This window comes from Petaurus breviceps, unplaced genomic scaffold, assembly GCF_028583685.1.
Source record: "Petaurus breviceps papuanus isolate PSGF00001 unplaced genomic scaffold, PetGlider_PUasm1.0 689, whole genome shotgun sequence".
In the NCBI taxonomy this organism is placed as follows: domain Eukaryota; kingdom Metazoa; phylum Chordata; class Mammalia; order Diprotodontia; family Petauridae; genus Petaurus; species Petaurus breviceps.
In genome coordinates this window covers 6,312,275-6,336,717 of record NW_027186458.1, presented here as the reverse complement: position 1 = coordinate 6,336,717, position 24,443 = coordinate 6,312,275, and the positions used below count along the sequence as shown (strand labels likewise).

Here is a 24,443-nt window from a genome sequence, read left to right as displayed (position 1 = left end):
GCTCATTTCCTTATCAGGTTTCATGGCAGCCCCACCTTTCAAGGCTGCTACTTTCCTCTCAGGGCAGCCTGTGTGCTTCTTGTGAGCAGGATGTATTGGTTCCTTTAAAATTATTTTATGTATTTCAAAATGTTGGATTTATTAAATCAGTATTTAATTTATTAAATCAGTTGTTTCCAACTCTTTGTGACCCCGTTTGGAGTTTTCTTGGTTTGCCACTTCCTTCAGTTCGTTTTACAGATCAGGAAACTGAGGCAGACAGGGTAAAGTGACTTGCCCAGGGCACACAGCTAGGAAGTGTCTGAGGCTGAATTTGAACTCAATTCTTCCTGAAGCTAGTCCTTGCACTTTGTCCACTGGGCCACCCGATTAAATCAGTAAGATTGTATTAAAAAAGGCTTGCTGACCCACTCTTAGCTTCTAGTACCTTAGAGTGGGTTACTGGTCCTCAGTTTTCTTATTTCAAAATGGAGATGAAAGCATGCATTTATCCAGGAAGCTTTAGTATGAGCATACCTGTTATTTTCAAGTGCTTACTATGTAAGTAATCCTGATGGAGGGTCAGGAGAATGAGATAAGGAAATTCATTTTGTACTCTTCAAAGAAAATGCAGTTTGTAGGGTGAAGGCTTCAGCCAACCTCCAAAGCAGAATCATCAGCTGGAATACAGTGATCAGAATGGAAGCTTGTTGTGCAGAGAGCTTGTACATTTTCACCTGACTTGGACTTGGAACCAGAACATTAAATAGCTTATCTTTTTTTTTCTTTAAATTCTTGTTTGGCATCAAAGAGACATCTTGGTTGTTTTTTTTTTTTTTAATGTCATCAATCAATACAGTTTTTATTGATTTACAGTCAAGTTTAATGCTCAGGGGGAGCTAAAAAGTGGTTACAGCAACCAGCCGCCCTGGTGTGTACATTCTACAGAGCCTGCTGGCTTCAGAATCTTGTAGCTGTATGTGGTGATGTACAATTAGGATATTGGCAGCTGTTATTATCATTATATCCTTAGTTAAGTTTTACCATCCCTATCCTCAACCCCATTTTTCATATATTCTTCGATTCTTATCACCTGGAGATTACTACTACAGAGAAATGAAGTAATACTTTTAGTGTATTAGCTTAGAAGAAAAGGAAACCTGAACTCATCAACAGAAAAACACTTGAAATTGTCTTTTCCTTTTAATTTCTGTTGCTTGAATGGGATCTTACATAACTAAATGACTAATGTTGACAGCAGTTGATGGAGTGCTGAATTTAAATCCGGCCTTAGACAAATACCTGGACAAGTCACTTAACTCTTTTTGCCTCAGTTTTCTCATGTGTCAAATGAGCTAGAGAGGGAAATGGCAAACCACTCCAGTGTCTTTGCCAAGAAAACCCTGAATGGGGTCAGAAAGAATCAGATACGACTGAACAACAACTTTGATCATAATGTCAGTTAAAAGCCTGCAGAATTATTAAAGAGAATTTGAGGCTTTAAAAAATTATTTTAAAAGTAGTATGTACTTGTTAAGATTTCTGTGCTCAGGCTTTAGAAAGACTTTACTGTGCGCACATATACTTTTTTTCCCTTGACACAAACCAGAGAGGTACGTGGAGCTCCAGTTATTTCTGGCGGGCTGCATCTCACCTTCCCTGGCATTGCTGCTGGCAGCCTGGCATTTACCCTTTTCTCAGTCAGCCAGATAGTCTGGCCACTAGAAGGGGAGGGTTTGGGACTTCCCTTTGCTTTCCCTTAACACAGTAGGCAGTTTTTTCTTGTACTTATTTACTTAGTTTTTAATGACTACAGAAATATTCTACTCATAAGATACTCCACATAGTGTCAATTGTGTTCTTACCGATGCTTTTCAGTAATCTGTGCCTGATTTTATGCTAATCTGGAAAAATGTAAATAATGATTCAGTGAACTAAGGTTCCCTTTTGTGAGTGATCTTGATTTCTGTTGGCAGAGGCCCTCCCTCCATTGGAGGAGATTCCAGTTTATCTGGGCTTCTGATAGAGGAAGAGGCTCTTTGTGAATGTCTGTGGCCAGAAAGTTTATCCAAGGGCGCCCTGCGAGTGATTGGGAACATGATTGTGAGGCAGGCATCTTCATCAGCTCTCATATAGCCATTCAGATAGATGCTGCCACCAGGCACTCGTGTCCACGAGCTGGTCACTGCCTGCCGGTGCCCAGGGCCTGCTTACTCTGATCTGCTCAGTGCCAGGCCCCTGCAGGTGGGCAGGGCCGAGCGCATCCCCCCTCAGACCACCTGGCTCCCAGGCCTTTGCTATGGATTGTCCCAGATGTTTTGCTTTAAATATCTTTCTACAGAAAGTGCTCCCTTCTCCCTCTCTTCTTATTGATGATAAAGTAACCAAGAAGGAATGATTTTGATAAAATATTCAAAGGCAAGCTGTTTCTTTGCAGAAAAAGTGCCTTTTAGACTCGTCCTCTTAATACTGGCCTTTTTTCTTTTAGGTTTTATGGCAGTTGGACATATTCCGCCGGAGTTTCCGCATTCTGTCTGGACACGTTTGTCAGGGAGATGCCTGCATATTTTGTGCTTTAAAGGTAAACTCAGTAATTCTTAGCAAAGTGGAGCTTAAGTGGTCATTATTCTGGCTTGGGAGGAAATGATGGGTTTGTATAGAGTTCCGAACGTGTCTTTTCAGTCATTTGTCATTGTTTAAGTATTTGGGAATTTATGCTTTATTCAGGTTTGAATGGACATGCTCAGTCCTTACAAAAAAGTAACTGGAGATGACAAAGTAACAGAAATTGATACATATTCAGAAGGATTTGAAGTAATTTTAAAGCAACAACTTTCTAATTTTCATTTAAAAACTTAATGACGTTAAAATTCTAGACATTTTGGAAAATTACACAAAATTAAGACACTGGAAAAATTCAAGACTAGGACTGTTAGTGGTGAAAGTTCCACTCAGCTTCTTTTTGATGAACAGCCAGAGCATGTCCGCCCGCTGTTATTTCTGTGCCTTCTCCTGCCCCAGCTGAAATTTCCAGATGCCTTGCTAGCTTGAAAATTGATTTGCAGCCTTTCTCAGTTCGCTGCTTCAGACCTCCTCATTCGGCTCACAGTGCTCTCTCCAGACTTCCCAGGAATTTCTCACTTGCCCGTCTAATGGTCTTTTCTCCAGTCTGCTCTTTCTTGGCCCTGCCACCCCCTTCTCCTGGCTGTCTCCCTGTTCCTTTGCTCTCCTTTGCTGTCTTCAGACCATGATCACTAATCACGAGTGTTCCCCAAGGCTTCGTTGGACCTCCTCTCTTCTCTGGCCATACTGTCTCCCTTGGTAATCTCATCAGCTCCCCTGAGCTCAGACATCTCAGATTCCCACATCTACTTGTTCAGCCCCTACAGGCTCTTGTGCTCCAGGCAGCAAGCCTTTGTTAAGCACCTGCTGTGAGCCAGGTGCTGTCCTAACCCTGGGTATACAAAGAAGGGCAGTAGACACTCTCTGCCCTGGAGTGGGTCGCAGTTCACTGGAGGGATGCTCACCAGTGGCCAGCTGGACATTTCAGACTGTAGTCACCTCAGACTTAGCATTGCCAGAGTGTTCCATCTTTCCCCACAAGCCCTCCCTTCTTCCAGGCTTGTCTGTCACTCTCAAGGGCACCACCATCTTGCCAGTTCATCAGGATCTTCCCCTTAGGGTAACCCTTGGCTCCTCATTCTCGTACCCCAGAGATCCAGTCTGTTGCTAAGCCCTGTCCTTTCCACCATCACATTCTCTCTCAGGAACCTCACCTTCCTTGTTCTGACCCTGTGCCCAGCCTGGGGGAGGCCTTCCTCACCCGTAGCTGGGCCTGAGCTGTTTGGGGGCTTTCCCTGCCGCTCAGCTGCCACAGCGAACCCAAAGGGCAGGTCTGCCCGTCATCCCCATTTGCAGTCAGCTCCTGAGGCTCCCGGCTGCCTCCTGTCTTTCCAGACAGCCTCCACTTACTTTACTCCCCTCCCCTCCTACCTTACGACACTGACGTCTTGGCTCTTGCTGTGGACATTTTCCTGGCTGCCCCTCATGCCTGTTCCTTTTTATCTCTTCTGGCAGGAGGGCCGAGGTCTTTCCTGGTCTTCTGTCCCCTTGTGGTCCCTTCACTACACGTCTTACACCTCTGTTTTGTTCCTTGTTTTCTCCCCCATTAGAATGGGGGCACCTTTGGACCAGCACCGTGTTTCTGTGATTCCTGGGGCACAGTGCTGGGCACATAGTAAAAATAAATGCTTTTTGACTGATGTCCAGGGGAGATAATCCAATGTTGTTTCAGCCAGAATGTGACTAAATCAATTTGTGGTTATTAGTCATTAAGGATGTAGATAAAATGTAGACATTCATCTATAAATTCTGGATATTTCAGTCAGTTGAAGTTGAAATTGTAGAATGGATCTAATCCTTAAGTTGTGATGAAAGTCCTGAAGGAGGTCGCCATTTGGAGCTACTTCTGAAAGCTGTTTTTGAGACGTCAGATACTCACACAAGCAAGTGTGTCTGAAGATAGCGTAGTTAGGTCAACAAGTAGGTTAGTCACCGAGTTATGATAACTTCCGTCCTTGAAGGCCCCGGCGCCACCCATGGCTGACGACGACTCTGTGGCTGGGCTTGCGGGCCTGCCTTCAGACAGCAGCTGTCGGCCATCCTTCCCTTCCAGCATGGGACTGCCCACCAGGGCTGGGGCTTCTTGGTGCAGCCTTTGAGAGCGGCTTCACAAAGCTCCCTGTAGCCCTCTCTTACCAGTTGATAGCATTTATTTTTAAAGTACTGGGAGAAGAAAATGTCCTAAATAGTGTTCTGTCTGGTGAAAATGCCATCCTTTGTTGAAATTCAATTGTCTCAAAGGACTGATCTCAAGGCTGTTTTATTTCTCAAGATAAGTCCTTGCTCTCAGGAAGTTCACTCCCTAATAGAGTCGTCAAACCAGCAAGCATTGATTAAACACCTGTGTTACTGTGTGTTGGGCACCATGCTGGTAAAGGAGATCAGCTGCTATAATGCAAGTTAGAATGTGATAGTGGGTAGAGGTGGATGAAGCAAAGGGCCAGGAGCAGTTAAAGGGGGAAGGGGTCTTTGTCAGCTACAAAGAAGGGGACCTATGAGCTGGGTCTTGAGAAGCCCTACAGCACATTGGATTTATCTTCTTTGGGGATAACTCCAGAACCCATACAATGTGTCACACATAACGGTCAGCTTCATGTTGGAATAAATGGGTGTCAAAACGGTCCAACATGCGGGTTTGGGGAAATGGATGATGGAATGGGAAAGGTTAAGGTAAGGGGGATGGGGGTGGGGTAGGAAAGACAGGAATGGGAGCTGCTAGTCCAGTTGGACTAATAAGTATGTGAATTGGAGATGTGAAAAATAAGATGGGAGAGGTGAGCTGGAGTCAGGTTGTGGAGGGCCTTGAATACCAGACCAAGGAGGTCATAGTTTAGGGGAGGGATAGGATGAGAATAATGGTGGATGTGAAGGATCTTTGCTCACTCTTGGTGGAAGGAAGAATCGTTATGAGGCCAGTTGGAGAGGCCAGGTGCAAGGTGACAGGGACTCGAACTGGGGAAGTAGCCTTGAAATGGGGAAGGACGAGGGACCTCCATAGTATTGCAAAGGTAGAGTTGCTAGGACTTGACCAAAGAGTGGAAGGTGGAGGAGAAGAGGGAGAGAGACAGAAAGGGAGGGGGGTGGAGAGCTGTGGGAGGAGCCCATCTTTGGATGCTTGCAGGGCTGGGGAGCTAGGAAGTGTGGTGTGAAACACGGTGGAACTTGGCCTGGAGAGTCAGCAGGCACTTGGAAGAAAGCTCTGAAGAAAGGGGATGGAGCAGAGTCATCTGTTTGGAAGTGGTTACTGGAGCCTTGGGAAAAGTGGAAGTCAATAAGGGAGAGAGAGAGAAGACCTAGGGCAGAACTTAGGCTGGAAGGAGGGAAAGGAGCCAGGGAAGGTCACCAGGAAAGAGTCTCAAGAGGAGTAGAGGGCATGGGAGGCTGCGGAGTGAGTGAGGCCTTTGGACTTGCCTTGGGAGGGCAGCTTTAAAGGGGCCTGAGGAGGACAGGGAGATCGAAAGAATTTGAGGAGTCAGGTCAGTGGAAAGCAGATGGAGGCAAGTGTTGACACTTCTGGGAGTTTGGGCAGTGAAGGGGAAGAGGAACAGAGAACTAGAACTAAAGGTTTTAGTTGCGTTTTCTAAGGAAAAACCTGACTGCTTATCATGAGTCTCTGCTTTCAGGAGAAGCAGCAGAGAGACGGAGAGATAGAGATTGGGGATGTAGGAGAGATTGGCTGAATGATGGCACGCCAAGACTGAGGTCAGGGAGGAGGTGAGAAGTAGCCCCTGGTCCTCTGACTTTGAAGGGTGTGTGGCAGGAGCCGAGATCTCAGGGCAGTAGAAACGGGGTGTGTAAGAGAGTGGGAGAGAGGGCAAGGCAAGGCTGGGCCACAGCCCGGGACAGTGTTGTGTTCCCTTGCTGGCATGAAACTTGGAAATGCTTCTTCTGTGATCTGTCCAGTAGATGTTGGAAACTGTGATCTTCATCAGAATTTCTCCACAACCCTAGAAGTTGTCATGACTCCTCTGCTAATGGGCACACACCTAAAACCCAAGGATTGAACTGGGGTCATCTCAGACCTAGAAAGGATCTCATTCAGTCATCTTAGTTTCTTGGCCACAGAAATTTCTGAATATTAAGACTTCATTCATTTGTAGTCTTCTAGCTTATGGTGCTGCTGTCCGCACCTTAGCTCAGGATGTCTCTGATTAGGAGGTGTGCACATGTACAAAGTCACTGGAAGCCCAGGGCCTTAGGTCTGTTCTTTTGCTCCTTTTTGTTTCAAGAGAAGCTCCCCCACCTCCTCCTCCTCCCCGCTCATTGCCTGTGATTTCCCATGAGCATCTGCAGTTTCAGGCCACAGTCTGGGAGCACACTCTGTCTGTAAACTGTTACAGAAGTTAATGCCAACTTTGAAAAATACAGCTTTGAAGTTTCAATTCCTATGTTATTGTGCCAAAAATTTCAACTTTATTGTGTTAATATTTTTTCCGAAAATAAGAATTGTACATAAGTTATTATTCTAATTCATTTGTGAAGTAATAGATTTTGGAGAATTAAAAAAAAAATACTTAGGTCTTTCTTGAAGGTTTTTTTTTTTAATATTTGACTTTAGCTGACTGGTCTACATTCATTTGTTTGTATGTGCTGGTTTTGTGCTGTTTTCCCTCTACAGTGAATTAAAAGTGTTCTGGCCCAGGTGGCTATTCAGAAAAGGGTCTTTGAACCTTGCTCTTAATGTCAACAGTTCTAACTTAAAAATATTATGCAGTGATGTTCATCAAGAGATTCAGGATGAGTTTCCAGCTTGGGATGACTTTCTGACAAGTTTTAGATTTCATTGGATCCTGGGGAACGTTTAAAATGAAGAGGGGGTTATTAAATTATATGAACATTATAGAAATAATATTATTATATTCCCTTCTCCTTTGTTGTTTTCTTGGCTGGGGGCCAGACGATATTTGCACAGTTTCAGCACAGTCGAGAGAAAGCGCTTCCATCCGATAATATCCGGCTTGCCCTGGCAGAGAGCTTCAGAGATGAGCAGCGGTTTCAGCTTGGCTTCATGGACGACGCCGCTGAGTGCTTTGTGAGTATTCTTCAAGGCCTCCTAGACAGGGGGAGAATGTGCGTGTGTGGGCATGCAGACGGGCTCCCACAGTGGTAGCTTTCCCAGAGTTTTTGAGGCAGCAACAAAAAAAAGATTTCTGCCACATCTAGAGTAATGGAAGAATACCAGACCTGGTTGGTAGCTTTGTGGTGTCCTGGGCTCAGTTGAATGTTTGTTTAGATTCCCTTCCTAGAAGCTGACAGGTTGGACAAAATAGAAGCTGTAAGGCCTGCTCTGGGTTCTGAAGTGCCTTGTTGAGTTGCCCTGACAGCAAATACAGCCATCAGTGTCTGTATTGTGTAAATGGAACCATTTTCTTTAACATGGAAAACTTAGTAAGATAAATAAACATTCTTTTCAAAAATGTTCTTCAATTTTGTATGTTAAATATATTAGTGACCTAAGAAACAGTGGCTAGAGAGTCCCAAGGAGTTGGATCCCCAGTGAGGCCCAGCCAGATTAAAATGTATTTGGGAAACGTTGAACAAAATCTTAATAATGCAGTACAACATAGATAATGTTACTTTGTGGTTTTCTCAGTCTGTATGTGGCCTGCAGGGGTGATGACATCCCTCTAGACAACTCTCTACCTTGGTAAAAGACCGGATTTAAAAAAAAAATGTTACTGAACCTCAAAATGTTCCTTCTTTTTCATGGAATCTGTTACTGTGTCTTATTGATTCTTGTTTCTTATTGTCTCCTTATTCCATCTCTTCCTTTCCATTTCTGCAGCTGTCACTTTAGGTCAGCCTCCCAACCCGGGATTATTGCAGAAGTGTTTTAACTGGGCTCTTTGTCCTCAGTTTCTCCTTCCTGCTTTCTGTCTTGAGTACTGATACCAGATTATTTTTTTTTTAATTTTTAGTTGATTTGTTTATTTTTAGTTTACAACATTCAGCTCCACAGTCCCTTGAGTTTCAAATTTTCTCCCCCTCTCTCTCCTCCCCTTCCCCCGCATCATGGCAGCATGCACTTGAAAACAGAAAACAGGATCTACAAATATCTTCACATTAATCATTCATCAGGTTGTAAAGGATTATAACTGATGGACTGATCAGTGGGAAAGAGGAAACAAAACAAGAAAAAGAAACACAGCAAGTAGTTTGTTTCAGTCTGCCTTCAGACTCCGCAGCTCTTTCTCTGGGTGTGGGCATCTCTCTCAATCATGAGTCTTTTGGAGTTGTCCTATAACCTTACATTGCTGAGAGGAGCCCAGTCTGTTGAAGTGAGTCATCACACATAGGTTGTGTCTGTGATTGTGTACAGATTTCTCCTGGTTCTGCTCTTCTCACTCAGCATCAGTTTGTATAAGTCTCTCCAGGTTATTATGTCCAGATGTCTGCTTCTCATTTCTTATAGCACAGGAGTATTCCATTACATTCACATACCACAGATTATTCTTCTTAAAGTAACCCTTTCATTGTCACTGACCTGCGAAAAAGCAGGAGCTCCCCATTGCCTACAGACTCAGGGCATGTAGAGCTTTTCATGATTCAACCCCAGTGTAATTTTTGTTTTTGTTTGCTTTTTGTAGGGCAGTTGAGTCACATGGCTAGTAAGTGTGTCTCAAGTGTCTGAGGTCACATTTGAACTCAGGTCCTGCTGACTCCAGGGCTGGTGCTCTATTCACTGCGCCACCCAGCTGCCCCTCCAGCGTAATTTTCTTGACATAAACCTCTCTGCTCCAGCCAGTCTCCAGTTACTAAACAGTGAAGTACTTTTTGCGTTGCTACCTTTGTGCTTTTGCTAATACTGTCTCCAGCTTCCTCAAGTGCTCTCCTCCCTTGTTCCCTATCCAGAATCCATCCAATCCTCAAGGTAGGTCTTAAGTCCTACCCCCTCACAGATCTACTCTGTACCTGAATGGGCCCAGAACCCATTTTACTCGGTTTGACATTCCAAACTATTTAAACACCAAATAAAATGAATATTGCCTTCGGGATTACCCACCTAAGGAATAATTCATTGATAAATAATAAATGAAATAGATGAAAAGTTGTATTTTTCTTTTCAAATTGAATGATTTAAATGCACTAGGAAAGTATCGGAGTAGAAAATAAGTTTCTCGTCTTTAAAAACATTGTTTTTGTAAATCAAAGATTCTCTTTTTACAGGAAATTGCCTCCCACCCCTATTTATAATTCTTAATTTTCACATAGCAGAGTTACTTACAGTCTGAGTACCATATTGAAGTATTAATGCAAGTATTACCCTGAGACTTTACTCTTATTTCCACTGCATTGTAACGTTTGCCCAGGAAATGTTTTTTTTGATTTGATGACTTAGTTTTTTTTTCAGTATTAGGATGTTATAGAAATAGGAGGCCGTATTTTTGTTGACTGTCTGGAGATTGGGTCCCTGTTGCTCATGGTCTGTGTGAGCAGAGTGCCCAGACTGCCTTATACATAGCTGTTAGAGGCTGCTCCGCTGTGACTCTTATACATAGCTGTTAGAGGCTGCTCCGCTGTGACTCTTATACATAGCTGTTAGAGGCTGCTCCACTGTGACTTCATCTAGTTGAAGACTCGCTCTCATTCTGTGCACTGCTCCTCCTCGCCCACACGCTCTAGTTCCTCTTATGTGCCCTCCTGCCCATAGCAGATTTGCTCAGGAACCCAGACTGTCCTGCGGTCCGACCTTAGCACAGTGCCTGGAGCACAGGCAGCACTTCAGAAAGGCGTTTTCATTCAGTCGTTATTTGCAGATTACAAAAAAAGAAATGACTGGACAGAATTTGCCAGTCAGTCTGCAGAGATATCTGTTGTGTTGGCTGCTGTGAGTGGCAGTGCATTACTCTTGGGTAAATTCTTGATGAGTAAGCATTTGGTCTTAGAGAGGAAAATTAGACTAGCTCAGTCACTGGTTTGATCACATATTCTTCTTTTCCTTTTAGGAAAACATCCTTGAGAAGATTCATTTTCATATTGTGCCGAGTAGGGATTCAGACATGTGCACCTCAAAGTCCTGCATTCCTCATCGCAAGTTTGCCATGACTCTCTATGAACAGGTGCGGTCGCTGTTGTGTGTTGGCATTGTGACGTTTCCTTGTTTCAAACCTTCACAGCCTGAAAAAAGGCCTGTTCTTTGTCCGTAGTGTGTGTGCCGGACCTGTGGAGCATCCTCAGATCCTCTGCCCTTCACAGAGTTTGTCCGGTACATTTCTACAACAGCCCTTTGGTAAGAAGCTGCTCACCATCTCTCTGATTGTTGCCAGACATCACTGTTCTGTTATGACCTAACTGGTTGGAGTTTGCTTGGCAGTGATGTTTATTATCTTATTCTTGTGAGGGGGCTGGGTCGGCGCTGTCATCAATAGGGCAAGCTCTGGGTAAGGGCTCTCGTCAGCCCAGTGAAGGCTGACACCTTCTCTGCAGCAGGCGTCCAGAAGGGAAAGAGACTTGTCTGGGGCTACAGAGGGAGGGGGGATGTGTGGTTGTGGCGGGGAGGGCTTCCTGAAGCCAAGGCCAACTTTTTATCCACTGCACCACATTGCTTCTCCTGTAGGTAATATCATTTGAAAGGAAAGGAAGTAAAAGGAACAAAATTAAAATTAGTTATATTGTACTTTTTGGGAGGAAGACATGAAATGAAAAAAAAAACCACATAGAGATGCCTTAGCTTTCCTGGGAAACTTAAAAACCAGTAATGCCCATCCCTGTAGCTTAGTGGGACTGTCAGTTTCAAAGCGAGGTGAAATTTTAAGAGGTGATCTGCTCTCCCCTTGGTGGCCATTCTTCTTTTTATTATGGGCCCAACAGATGTGGTGCCCATGGCCATGTAGACGTGAGTTAGTATTCTAGGTAACGGGTAGAGTGCAGAACATATTGGACATGTAAAGCAATGTGGATTGGTTTTCATTTGCAGCTCTACAGTGGAAACCAAGATGAGATGCCAAGGAGATCAGGACAGGAATATTTAACCTACAGTGCTGCCCCAAGGATTCCCCCTTAGGAAAAAAGGCATCCTTTTTTCCCATTGTATCATCCCTTGGCTCCCCGGGGAGGAAAGAACAAAAAAAAAGTATAAATCACCATTTAATAGAAGGCTTAACTGGACTTCGATTAGCTGACATGGCTGGTCCCTCAAGGTGTCATTGTTCACTCTGTCTAGGAAGGAGAAAAGATAGAAACAGCCAGTGCTGGAGTCATTGTGGAAAGACAGGCACACTGATTAAAGGTGGGTGGAGCCATTGTGGAAAGCAGTTTGAGATTGGGCTAAGAGAGTGATTGTGATGTCATTCTGATCCAGGGCTCCCACTGCCAGGTCTGTAAATCCCCAGAGGGAGTCCCAGACACAAAGGTCCCATATTCACCTGAATAGTCACAGCAGTGCTTCTTGTGCTAGCAAGCTACTAAAAAAAAGTTGCTTTCCATCAGTTGGAAAAGTAGCTAAATGAACTGGCATATGAGTATGGTAGAGTATTATTGCATGGAAGAATCAGCAAAATCAGAGATACATTAGATGACTTGTATGAACTGATGAAGAGTGGAACATCAGGAAAACCATATATACAATGTAGTTTTAAAATTTAAGTTTTCTGTGTTTTTCAAAGCACTATTCTTATGTCCTAACTTCTTTTCACATATATATTTTTTTTTTTTTTTTTTGCCTTTTTGGAGGGCAATTGGGGTTAAGTAACTTGCCCAATGTTATACGGCTAGTTTTTTGTGTGGGTGTTAAGTGTCTGAGGCCGGAACCAAACTCGTTAGAAAACCTGACTCTGGGGCTGGCGCTTTACTCACTGCACCATCTAGCTGCCCCTACTCTTCACACATTTTAAACATTTTATATTTATATTTTTACACGTTTTATGATGAAAATCAATAGAAAATAGAATTTCAATTTGTAGAAATAAACCTGAAGTGAAATTTTCATGTAAACATCTCATTATAAAGGAGTCTAGTTTTTGCAGCCAGAGGTTTTTTATTTCTGATTACATTATTTTGACTTTTTAAAGTCTATAGTTCTGAAATGGAAATATTTCTTTTTATTTGTAGTAATGAAGTGGAAAAAATTATTGAAAGACATGAACGCCTGAAGCCTGAAATGTTTGCCGAGTTGCTGCAAGCTGCAAACACTGCTGATGACTTTAGGAAATGTCCTGTGAGTATCAGCTGAGAAAGGGGGCCTGCATTTCTGGCTTGTTCTCCTTTGGCTCCTGAAGCTTCTCATGTAATTAAGAATAAGACCTTTTAAAATATACATGATTAATGGGCATGTTCTCTGTTGAAAATTTTCATGGTCGTTTCTTGTGGCAGAGAGCCTGGTTGCCAGTCTAACATTTTGCTACTTTTTAAGAGTAATCTATCCTTGATTAACTTGCAAGGGATGAGAAGTTCTATATCAGAAAACAAAGTTCCTTAACCACACCAAAATTTTGCCTGTTTATTAGCCTGGAATAAAAAGTAAATTTTCTAACTAAAATACTGCTAGTATGAACCTTATTTTTAATAATAAAACTTGGTATGTAAAATATGTGTGAAGCTACTTTTATTTTATAACTCTGCCCTTTTTTTCTTCCCCTCTAGAGTAACTGTGGCCAAAAAATAAAAATCCGCCGCGTTCTAATGAACTGCCCCGAGATTGTCACAATTGGCTTAGTTTGGGATTCTGAGCATTCTGATCTGACAGAAGAAGTTGTTCGCAGTCTAGCAACACACCTTTATCTTCCTGGGGTATTTCCACTAATCTCTCTCTAAGTGTTTGGTTTCCTTGTCAGAGGTGTCATGGGGAAGAACAAGAGACTTGTCTTTGATGGTCACCGTGGGCTGACAGGAACTCGTGGTGTGCCCTCTCACGGTCACCTGGAGAGGAGAAATGAGATGATGTTCATTCACTGCCTTGGGGTTGTTTTCAGCGGGGCCCTTTGTGACCGGGTGCTGCTCAGTTGTTGTAAAGGGCTTTTCCTATTTGACATTTGATGTTGCTTCCTTGATCTAACTCCTTTTTTGTCTTTAAGGAGGACTTCTGACATAGTTCTGATACTGGGAGGTATTGTGTGGGCTAGTGCAGTGCTTCTTAAACTGTGGGTCATGACCCGCAGTTTAAGTGCTGAAGGGGTGTGTGTGAAAAAAGTCTTATGAAGCCCTGGTCTAGTGGGGAAGATTCCTGGGCTTGGAGTCAAATAACCGACATCAGAGCCCTGGCTCATTTACCTACTGTGTTTGTGACTTCTCTCAAGAGAAGTTTACTTCTCTCTGGGCTGAGTTTCATCATAGGTAAATGAAATAAAATGAGGGGGTCAGATTGGATAGCCTTTGAGGTCCCTTCCTGCACCAGCTGGCAGAGATGAAAGGGTTGTCCTCAATGAAACGCTGTAATATCACAGACTGCCTATTTAGTCCAGCCTCCCTTGGTTTTACAGATGAGGGAATCGAGACTCAGGAGGGAAGTGACTCTACTAAGGTCCTCTAGGAGGCGGGGGCAGCATTGGGATGCTTCCCTCCCCCGGCTCCTCTGCCTTCCAAGCCTGGGCTCTTTTCTCCTCTACCACACTGCTACCCTGACATTGAGGGTCTGAGGCCAGCTAGTCTAGCCCCCTTTCATTTTACTGAAAGGGAAACTGAGACTTCTTTGCAGCATCCACACTGCCATCCCCAGGATGGCTGCTAGCACAGGTTCTTAGATCTGTTTTACTAGGAAAGATAGCCGTTTAAGGGGTCAATAGTCTTTTTCATCCCATTCACTAGTTCAGAACCTAACTTTAGAGAACATACAAGCAGAGAACTAAAGACCAACAGACAGGGCTCTGACTGCCTGAATCAACTACACACTCTACATACATCCCTGGATCAAGAGCCTTTACATCCGAGTTGGTGGGGAGCTCTGAACATACAGCCACTCGAATGTGGACCAGGGAATCACAATTCAGAGCAAGAAGGCATCCCAGCCCTCGTGACTCAGTGCCTAATTAGAAATTAGCAAAAGGTGTGAAAGCCTTCCTACAACAAGCCTCCCCTAAGCATGCTTACCTCCCCTAAAAGACTCTTTGAGTTAGGCTGTATCATAGCTCTGAGCTGGGCCAGGGCTAAAAGCAGGTCACATAGACCTATTAACGGTGGGGAAGATCTTCCCAACCCATTAACATTACAGGCTTGTGAAGGTTAAGATCATTTAGATAGTACGTGTCAGAGGGAGGGCTTGATCCTTGATTTTCTGACTGCTGGGTCTTTGTTCTTCCCACTGTCCTTGGCTGCCCCTCAGTGATAGTCAAAAATCAGACTGACCATGATGACATAATAAAATTGTCAAGTCTTGGAAATGTATGTTTGTACATTTGTACAATGTGCAATTGACATTGAGGAATGATTTGTGAATAGAACCTAATGAACTTTCCCTTACCAGTCTTCCCTTGTTCCAGGACTTCTGCTAAGATTGTAGCATACTGATTGAGTCCTTAAAAAGTTATTGTCTTAATGTTTTCTACTGAAATGCTCTGAATCAGTAGACTAGCCAGAATTCATAAATACCTAATAAAAGTTTTCACTTGTTCTTCAAATACGTAGGTATAATGTTTGTTAGGCCATTTTGTTTTGAGATATAATTTGGAAAATTGAACCTAGAATTTTAAGATTCAGTTAAACATAGTAGGTACCTACTATGAGTGAGGCACTCAACCCCTGCCGTCAAGGAGCTTACAGTCTGCCTCAATGGTTTCTAATACATACAGTGCCTCAGAGACATGGGCAGCCCATATATATTTCTTAATAAATGGATATTTCTGTTAACTAATTTTGTCTTATCACAGTGACCCAAGGCTTAACAGATAATGTGAATGTAGGATCGATAGAGCTGAAAGGGCATTCATTGGAGGTACTGGAGTCAGCCCTCCCCATTTTTATAGATCAGGAACCCGAGGCCTAGAGAAGCACAGGGACTTCCTTGTGTCCTCAGACCTGTATGTCTCAGAGAGGGGATCTGAGCCAGTTCTTCCTGACTCAAAGCCCACTCCCCCCACTCTCCCAATGCCGCTGGAGGGAGTTAGTTTTAGTAGAACTGAGCTTTGGGGTTAATGTGGTTAGTATACTTAATGCAGTGATGATGTCTTCACTATATGAGTAGTGAAAGTGTACTGCATATTGGTGATAGGAAGACTTGTGATTCTGATGGTGACAAGAGAACAGAGAGGTTCCTGTCCTGGTGGGGGCATAAAGGGAGGGAGACAGAAAGCCCGTGTCATTCAGTATTTAAAACTGTTGAGTCAAACCATAGTTACTCATGAGTCATCCATCCATTTGTCCAGCTGTTTTATAGGGTAACTGATGAAAATGCCAAGACCAGTGAGCTCCACCTTGTTGGCATGATCTGCTACACCAGCCGACATTACTGTGCCTTCGCTTTTCATACCAAGAGTTCCAAATGGGTGTTTTTTGATGATGCCAATGTGAAAGAGGTGAGAGATGGTTCTGCACTGGCTGACTGACCTCACTCAGACAGTCGACTCTAGCTGCTAAAAGTTCACAAAGATCTTTGGACACCTGTGGGAGAATTGTAGACACAAGAGTCATTTCTTTTGTGTGAAGTTTATCATACCGACATGTGCCATGCCTCAGGGAGGAGGGGGCCCAGATACAGGACATGGGTGTGCTGCTGACAGGCGCGTATCTTGGTGGCTGCAAGTGTTCAGAGCAGTGAGCAGGTTTCATGGAATCTGCTGCTGAAGATGGTCTGGGCACATAAGTAAGGATGTCTCACAGGTGGCAGCCTTAGTTGGTGAAAGCCATGTTCACCCTGCCTGTACATTGCTGTGGGCCCACTCACAGGAACTGGCTCATCCTTTGACAGAATGTCTTTTTCATTAAAATCTCTCTGGCTGTTCCAAGATTTTACCACTGTGATTATTCTCTTTATGTCAGCTTGGATTTGGACCTCTCTGTGTCTTAGAAAGCTTACTGGAGGAAAATAAACCTTCCCCATTAGCCAGGCATCTGGTGATGTGGAGTTCTTCGAGCTACACTGGGATGTTCATTGGCTAGCAGCAGCCAGTCGGTCATGGGGCGTGGTTTCTAACCAAACTAGGTTAGCTCTGACACAGCGTGGTGCCCTTGGCACAGACTTGAGGAGCGTAGGGTTCCTGCTGTGCCAAGGTAGAAAAGGGAGGGGCAAGGCTTAGACCAAGGCTGTTGTGGAAGATTTCAAAACAATCAATAACCTGAAAATCAGAGACTAGCTTGAGTCTTGAGTTGCTCCCTGAGCAAGTTTTTGTACTGTTCCTATGCTGCAAACTAGGTAAATGAAAGATAAAATAAATCTGTAAAATTAATTAAAAATAAGATTAATTTTTAGAAACCATTTTGACATACTGTTTTCATTTTAATAATGGAAATAACGTTTACTGGCAGTTCTAAAATTTTAAAGCCTTATAATTTCCCAATGACTTTATTTTTCTAAACAAATAATTCAGCTGATAATGGAGACTAGGCAACTAAATTCCTTGTGACTTAAATAAAAGCTTTTTCCTTTTTGTGCCCTTGATACATTTTGATGCTGATAGCTCCCCAAGCCCCTATATGTAGGATGTGATGCTGGGGGTGGGGGAGGGAGGGGGAGCATTTCAGGATCTCAGCAGCCTTGTGGGATTTAATTCTGGAGGAATGGCCCTGTCTGGGCCACAGCCCATTGGACCTGGGAAGGTGGGTGTGTCAGGCACCTGTTGTCCCTTTGTTTTTTTAAGGATTATTAATACTCAGCTCATCTAATGGCTGTCCTATAGATCATTTACCTCAAAACCTTTTTAGGTCGGGACTAAATGGAAGGATGTGGTCTCCAAGTGCACAAGATGCCATTTTCAGCCGCTGCTTCTGTTCTATGCAAACCCGGATGGTTCAGTTGTGTCCACCGAAGACGCTCTCAGGCATGTCGTCCACTGGTCCTATTATAAAACCACTGCTGATGAAGATGCGGGTAATTTTTTCAGTGGCTTTGCCATCAGTGTTAAGATTTGGGGACCAGATTGCATTAGGTGTTTAGTAGACTTCTCGTGGAGCTAAGGACAGTATGTCACCAGACTCTGCTCTTGGAAATGATTAACTTGCTTGGGAGCAGGCATTGTGAAAAATCTGTGAGCCAGTCTCTTTTTTCCTAAAGTTATATGGAAGACTGGAAGATAATTAGTGCCTGGATCCATAGAGACTGCAGAGGCATCTGAAGTCCCCAGCTCTAGAGATCATGACTGGACTGCAACCACCAGCTCCCTGCTCAGTGTTGCTGTTGCTGAGGTCGCTGGGCTGGGGACTGGATTCTGCATGTCCTGTTCAAAAGGGGCCATGCTGAGAAGTGGGAAGTGGGCAAATCTTTTAGAAGCAGAAGCTAATGTGAAGAATGCCCAGAAAATAATTATTTTTTAGTTAATAGTTAATAGAGACAGATTACATCTTTAAAAACTTCCATGTTTCTTTTTCAAAGGTTTTGAAAGGCCCTCGATTCACAAACCAGAGAGTACCAAAGAAGATGGATATGGCCATCAGGTGAAGCCGAGAATCAATCAGAAACTGCCCGTTGATGACACCATGGGTTCCGCTCGCAGCCCTGCCCTGGCGAGGGGTGGGAAAGGACCAGGTGTGTGTGCGTGCGCGCATGTATGTGTGGTGCCCTTTTTAAATATGGAATTCAGCCCAACTCTTTTATGCAACCCACAGTTCCTAGTATAGACCCAACTTCTGTATGTGCATAAACAAGGTGTTTAGCCAGGGCGGTCTTGCCACCAGCAGAGTGTAAGGTTCTGTGTTCCACAGCCTAGTTATATTTTAATGTATGTGTTGTTTTTAAGGCTCATTTTTCATTTAGCAGTATTGTTTCCACTATGAAGTCAGCATTTTATGCGGTGCCGGTGGGTTAAGTGAGTCACCGAACCCTGTAAGCTAAATTGGGCCTATGACATAATTTAGTGGACTCATGATCTCTGTGATGGAAGTATCTCCTTCAGATCACCCCACCCGGATGGTCTCAGCCTGTTCACTTCTCGTCTTTTTTTCATACATTATAGGGTTTGAGACTGCAAACTGGAAGGGGACTCAGAGGTCATCCCATCTTCCTGCTTTATAGAGGAGATGGGGTGGGGATGGGTCTGTGCCCAGGGACCCCAGGAAGTAAGCAGCAGAGAGGTCCCACCCCGCCCTCTCTGTGTGGCTAGCACTGGAATGTCTCCCTCCCCTCAGTGGTTCAGTAACCACAGGACTTTTTAAGATCCATCTCAGGTATTGCGTTTGAGCCAGACTACATACATTATAATGTGGGAATCTGCTGATAAGTGGGGCACCAGTCAGTGCTGTGGAGAGTGGAGGGGCTTTAGGGCCTTTGTTTGTACTTGACCTGATTCTTAGTACAATCAGACCTGGTTTTGTTATTGTGTGATTCCACAGTCAGTTTTAATCAGGATTGTCATGTGTGTGACTTCAGTTTGAAGCGACACAATCCGAGGGGCCGTATTTAGTTTTGGTTGGGAAACCCAGTCCACAGGCATGATATTGTTTGCCTTGATTTTGCCATAAACGTAGCTTTGAAATACCTTTATTACGTATATCTGTCCTCCACAATGCTTAGTCTTGGCAAAGGTAGGAGCCACATTTCAACAGTATCTGTGAATAAAAGGCTCCAATAACTTTTTTCCTTTAGATTTGTAATAACTGATGCCTAAAGTTGTTTTCTTTTCTGAGACTGGAATAATCTACATTAACATTTGATGTAGCTTTGTTCTGTTTTGACGATACTACTTCTAAGATGAGCACATTTTTGCTTTAGGCCACACTCATTCCAGCTGGCTTCAGAGGCATACACTGAGCCATCTCTAATTCTAACACCCTCACACTTATAGTTATAACACAGTAAATGATATCCTTGTGCTCTTGGGCCATATACTAGTTTTAAATATTTCAGTGCTAAGATTTTCCCAGTCTTTTCAGTTGCTCAGTAAGTCCACATCTTCCTTCATGATGAGAATGGTTCTTTTTCCAGTTAAACTTGGTCATAGTGACCAGAGGGAAAAACTCAAGGACATTTCCAGAGAATGTGCCCAAAGAGTTGCTGAGCAGAAAAACTTCCTCTCCTCCCAAAGAAGAGAGTTGGAGAAGGAACAGAGGAGAGAGCCTGGGAGACCCCGAGGTGAGTGCCCCGGGGCAGCAGCATACGCCTGACATGCCCTTTAGGACACCCTCATGTCCCTGCTCCCAATGTCATTCTGGTTGTAATTCTTGGGTCGCAGAAACCCCTTGGGGTTGTTTGCCTTGATTTTGCCATAAACGTAGCTTTGAAATACCTTTATTATGTATATCTGTCCTCCACAAAGCTTAGTCTTGCCAAAGGTAGGAGCCACATTTCAACAGTATCTGTGAATAAAAGGCTCCAATAATTTTTTATTGGAGGTTAAGCTGAGGCTCCTTTCAGTAGAGGCCTCTCTGTCTGCCCTCCTCCCTGCAGCCAGACATCACAGCCTCTGACTTAGGGCTGCTTGTGGGCAACTGCTCCTTCTTACAGCAGACAGAACTCTCGATTCACATGTTAAAAGTGACTGTCCAGAGCTCAGTGCATTTTCTTCGTTTTCAGATTTGCCCAGCGAGGACCTATCTCACTTCAAATCTGGAGCACCCCTCACTGCCTCAGTGAATGGATTTCGGCAGCATGGCAGCCAGCCTGGATATTCTAGCCAAGGGCGAGGGTCTTCCCGCCATGAGCGAGCCACACCGCAGGGCCGGACCTCCGCACAAGTGCCAAGTTCAGTCAAACCCCAGCTGCCTGCTTCAGGGGAGAAGGTCACCAGTAGAGGGAAGAGTGACAGTGCCGCGGGATATGACACAGACAGCAGCCAAGACTCTCGGGACAGGGGTAGCACCTGCAGCAGCCGCAGTCGGGCCCGCAGCTGGAAACCAATGAGAGAGACACTGAATGTGGACAGTGTTTTCAGTGATGCTGAGAAGAGACATGCTGCTCCCCGGCAGAAAGCAAACAGTAAATCCAGACATGGTCAAGATCAGAGAAGTAACAACTGGCCCAAAGAGACGTCCAGGCAGAAAGGCTTGATGACCATATATGAAGATGAAGGCAAGCAGGAGACTGGAAGCAGGAGCTCCCTGGAATCCATGGGGAAAGGATCTGAGAAAGGGAAAGGCCTCATGGAGACCAAGGGTCCCAGTGACGGTGGGCAGATGCAGAGGACTGAGTCAGGCTACGAAAGCAGTGATCGGGTGAGCAATGGCTCTGCCAGCTTGGATTCCCCACTCCTGGAAGGCAACAGCACTGTGAACCCCAGTGGCACGAGAGAAACACGCCCTGGCAGGTAATACTTGTGACTAAAAGGAAGCTGCTGTGGTTGGTTTAGGTAACAACAAATGTTTATATAGAAATACAAATTCATATTTTTCTAAAGGAATCTGTAGGTCTTCATTTGATTCATTTTCTGAAGTATTTATCCAAATTTAGAGGTAATAATAATAAAAATACAGTTTTGCCTTCCACATCATGACTTTCCCCATTGTAGTTTTGCTGAATTGCGGATCAGTATAAGAAATTAAATGGGAATTTTTTTTGGGAAGCTGTAGACAGCATGTGAAGGCCAGCAGATCCACAGAGCCTTTGATCAAATACTTAACCCAGATTTTACAATAAGGTACTGTAAACATCCCATAAAAGAAAAAATAATTCAGATTTCTCTGGTACAAAAGGAGGGCTAAAAATTTTATGCCAATTTTCCAGATTGTGGGGCTGTGCCCCTAGCCCCTCACAATGTGGAAGTGATAACTGTATAATTCAGGATCAAAAGTCAAGATACCAGTGTTTAGGACCAACCAGCAAATCTGTAAACATCTTTGGACCTCCTTCCTTACCTATAAAATGAGAAGACTGGAAGGTCTGTTCCATCTTCAAGCTTCATATTCATAAAGACTTTCATGTCAATATCCCATGTAAACATGGACTGAACAGTTTGAAAGTGTTCATCATGAAGAAGTGTCTTTACCCTGTATTGTATTTCATTTTGCTAGCATCTCTGGTGCAGTTTGGTGTTGGATCTTGTGAGAAGATGTTCCACGTTGGAACAGCAGTTTAATTTTTTTGCATTTGTGTTCATTCCACATAGCCATAATCTGTGAAGTGTCAGCAAGCAGCTGGTTGACTGGGATGAAGGGGGCTTAATAATTTTACATTGATGATGAACCATTCCTTATTTGTTTCCATAATGTGAACTCTGTGATAAATTTCTTAGTAATAGTGGAGATTTTGAAACTTTTTCCAGAGTTCTAAACTAAGGATGTGAACTGGTTTTGTAAGTAGAGAGAACTAATGTGCCTTGCTCAGCAGTCGGGGATTCAACCTCTTCCCAATAGCTGTGGTTCCTTATAGTCAAACAAGTTTCTTTCTCCTCACCTGTAAAATGGAGGTGATGTCACTTGCATGATCTGCCTTATTGTATGGTAGCAGAGACAGTGCTTCTTAACCCCTAACTCCCCACAGAAATCATCTGTCAGCCCAGCTGGACTGATGGCAGAAAGCTCCTGCCATTTTTGTTCAGGATCGCCTGGATTTCAGCCCCTGACTGTGATCCCTTCAGTGTGCTTGCTGGCTCTCAGACAGCCCATGCCTGTGGCAGAGGGGTGGAGATGTGCTGCTAGGGACAGAACCATATCAATCCTAACATCCTAACTACGTCAGACCAGAAGATAAGCATTTGTGTTCTTTCTAAACCAGATGTTCTGTTTTATTTTTACAGTCACCAGATTCAGTCAAGCAAACTGAATGCAGACACTCTGCAGCGTAACTCCCAACAGTGCAGAGACCACCTGGAAGGTAGGAACCATTCATCAGTAGCAATAAAAACCAAGTGTCACATTCATATTCATCCTGCAGATTCGCTGTGTCAGGAAGGTCATGGCCCGGCCCCGGGCCTGGTGAGGAGTCTGCAAGTGGCCATCATGGCCTTCGGGTGCTGGGCCCATCCTCACGGCCTGGCCTCATTGCTGCTGGTTCTGGCCTTTAGAAACTGAAGGCCATCTTCATGCCACACTGAGAATGAGCATTGAGGCTGTGTCCCAGGCACCATGTTTTATAAACCGTCTCATTTGATCCTCACAAGGACTTTGCAAGGCAGGTGCTATTATTATCCTCATTTTACAGTTGAGGAAACTGAGGCAAGCAGAAGTGACTTGCCCAGGGTCACACAGCTAGTGTCTGAGACTAGATTTGAGCCCAGTCTTCGTCATTCAGGGCCCAGGGCTCTGTGCACTGCTCCAGCGGCTCCCTGCATCTGAGGCCTAGCACAGGAGGCGGACTTCACATTTTAAATCAGGCTGCAGCATGTTAGACTATAATTTCTTCAGGTGTTTCAGGAGTTTAGATATAAACTGTGAATGATTTGTTCATCTTATAAAAAGTTGGTTTATCTTGTTTTCATGACATCTGTGCATGTAAAAGGGAAGTAATGCGCTTTGAGGGGCACTCTGGTTTTTACAGTGTTCTTGGCTTAGTTTGGAATATTCAGGTTGAGAGCAATATTAAGATTTCTACCCCCCTTTTTAGGTTCTTTTGCATGATTGCTGGAACTTGTGGGGTATTAATAAATTTATTTTTGGCATGTCTTTGAAGTTCCAAAAATATTATTGTAAGTAGTTGGGAAAGAGGAAATAACTTTAGCAAGAGACTCCTCTCCCCTTTTTGCATAAGAAAAAGTCCTGACTCTTGGTGTTATAGAAATCATCATCTCAGTGGGAAGGGAACTGAGAAGCTGCCCAGTCCAGTCTAGTCAGGAAGACCCCAAGGCCACAGATGGAAGAGTGGCTGAAAGAGCCCAAAGCTAGGAATTAGAAGGCATGGGGTGGAGGCCAGGCACTGCCATTCACCACATGAGGAACCCTATTGGCTTCATTTCTCACTTGTAAGATGAAGGGATGAACCAGATGGAAGGGTTTTCTACTTCAAACCTACCAGAGTGTGATGATTCTCCCCAATGGCTGCTCACTTGTTCACAGCCAGGATGCTTCCTGGGGACCTCAGCTCCTCACTAGATGCTCGTTAGGAGTTCTGACCTGGCCAGCAGGAGGGGGGTGGTGTGCTTAGAGCATTGGAGTTGTCCCATAAGACACGGGTCGTCTTTGACTGGGCTTTCGCCCTTCATGTAGTGGCAGGCGCATGCTGGGGCCGCTGGCTTCTTCTGTCCACACACCCTCATGAGGGAAGGAAATCACGGCAGAGTAACTTCCTGATCTTCCGTGTCGGCACTTCACGGGCTTTCACACCAGCCCTTACTTATCCTTCAGCCTGGTAGATAGTAGTCAGTCCCTGTCCACAAAAATAAAATGCAGACTTCTTTACTTGGTCCAATGACATGTTTTAATACAGATGTAAGACCTATTTTTTTTCTCCAAAGAACATCCATTCCTTCTTTCGTTTTCCTTTTAGTAGTTCTTCATTCAGAATGATAAATAGGTATATTTGTTTAAACTTTTGAAAACAACCCGAATGTTGGACCTTGTTTCTAGGGTTGTAGACATTCACAGACACATCACTGAATATGATGAGGCCTTTATTTTGTTTTCATCAGATGGTATAATTTTGAGAGGACACATTTACATGAAGGAAATTAACTTCTTTTCCCACATTAAAATGCCTCACAGGGTCTTACAAGGGCTGTTACATGTTTCTTTTGTGGAGAATCAAAGGAAACAGTTAAAAGGTTGGCCAGAAATGACCCCAGAAGCCAGTGAGTTTGAACAATAATTATGAACTCACTTCCAGCTACACAGCATTATTTGTCTCCTGGTCATCATAAAGGAAGGGGCCTGAAGCTTTGGGTAGTGGTAAAAAT

The 24,443-nt window shown here is 44.0% G+C and overlaps 1 protein-coding gene across 2 annotated transcripts in view; it reads left to right on the top strand.

Annotated features, from left to right (window-relative positions):
- Nucleotides 1-24,443, top strand: part of USP53 (ubiquitin specific peptidase 53) — a 57,203-nt gene that overhangs the window by 18,709 nt on the left and 14,051 nt on the right. Inside the window, exons 3-14 of one of the 2 annotated variants that reach the window (XM_069104893.1) lie at nucleotides 2,468-2,560; nucleotides 7,499-7,633; nucleotides 10,548-10,661; nucleotides 10,749-10,831; nucleotides 12,652-12,757; nucleotides 13,183-13,329; nucleotides 15,897-16,046; nucleotides 17,392-17,557; nucleotides 18,059-18,211; nucleotides 19,607-19,753; nucleotides 20,195-20,924; nucleotides 22,353-22,429. In XM_069104893.1, the coding sequence (XP_068960994.1) occupies nucleotides 2,468-2,560; nucleotides 7,499-7,633; nucleotides 10,548-10,661; nucleotides 10,749-10,831; nucleotides 12,652-12,757; nucleotides 13,183-13,329; nucleotides 15,897-16,046; nucleotides 17,392-17,557; nucleotides 18,059-18,211; nucleotides 19,607-19,753; nucleotides 20,195-20,924; nucleotides 22,353-22,429 (2,101 nt within the window). The remainder of the gene's footprint in view (nucleotides 1-2,467; nucleotides 2,561-7,498; nucleotides 7,634-10,547; nucleotides 10,662-10,748; nucleotides 10,832-12,651; nucleotides 12,758-13,182; nucleotides 13,330-15,896; nucleotides 16,047-17,391; nucleotides 17,558-18,058; nucleotides 18,212-19,606; nucleotides 19,754-20,194; nucleotides 20,925-22,352; nucleotides 22,430-24,443) is intronic. The other variant, XM_069104894.1, reaches the window with a different exon arrangement.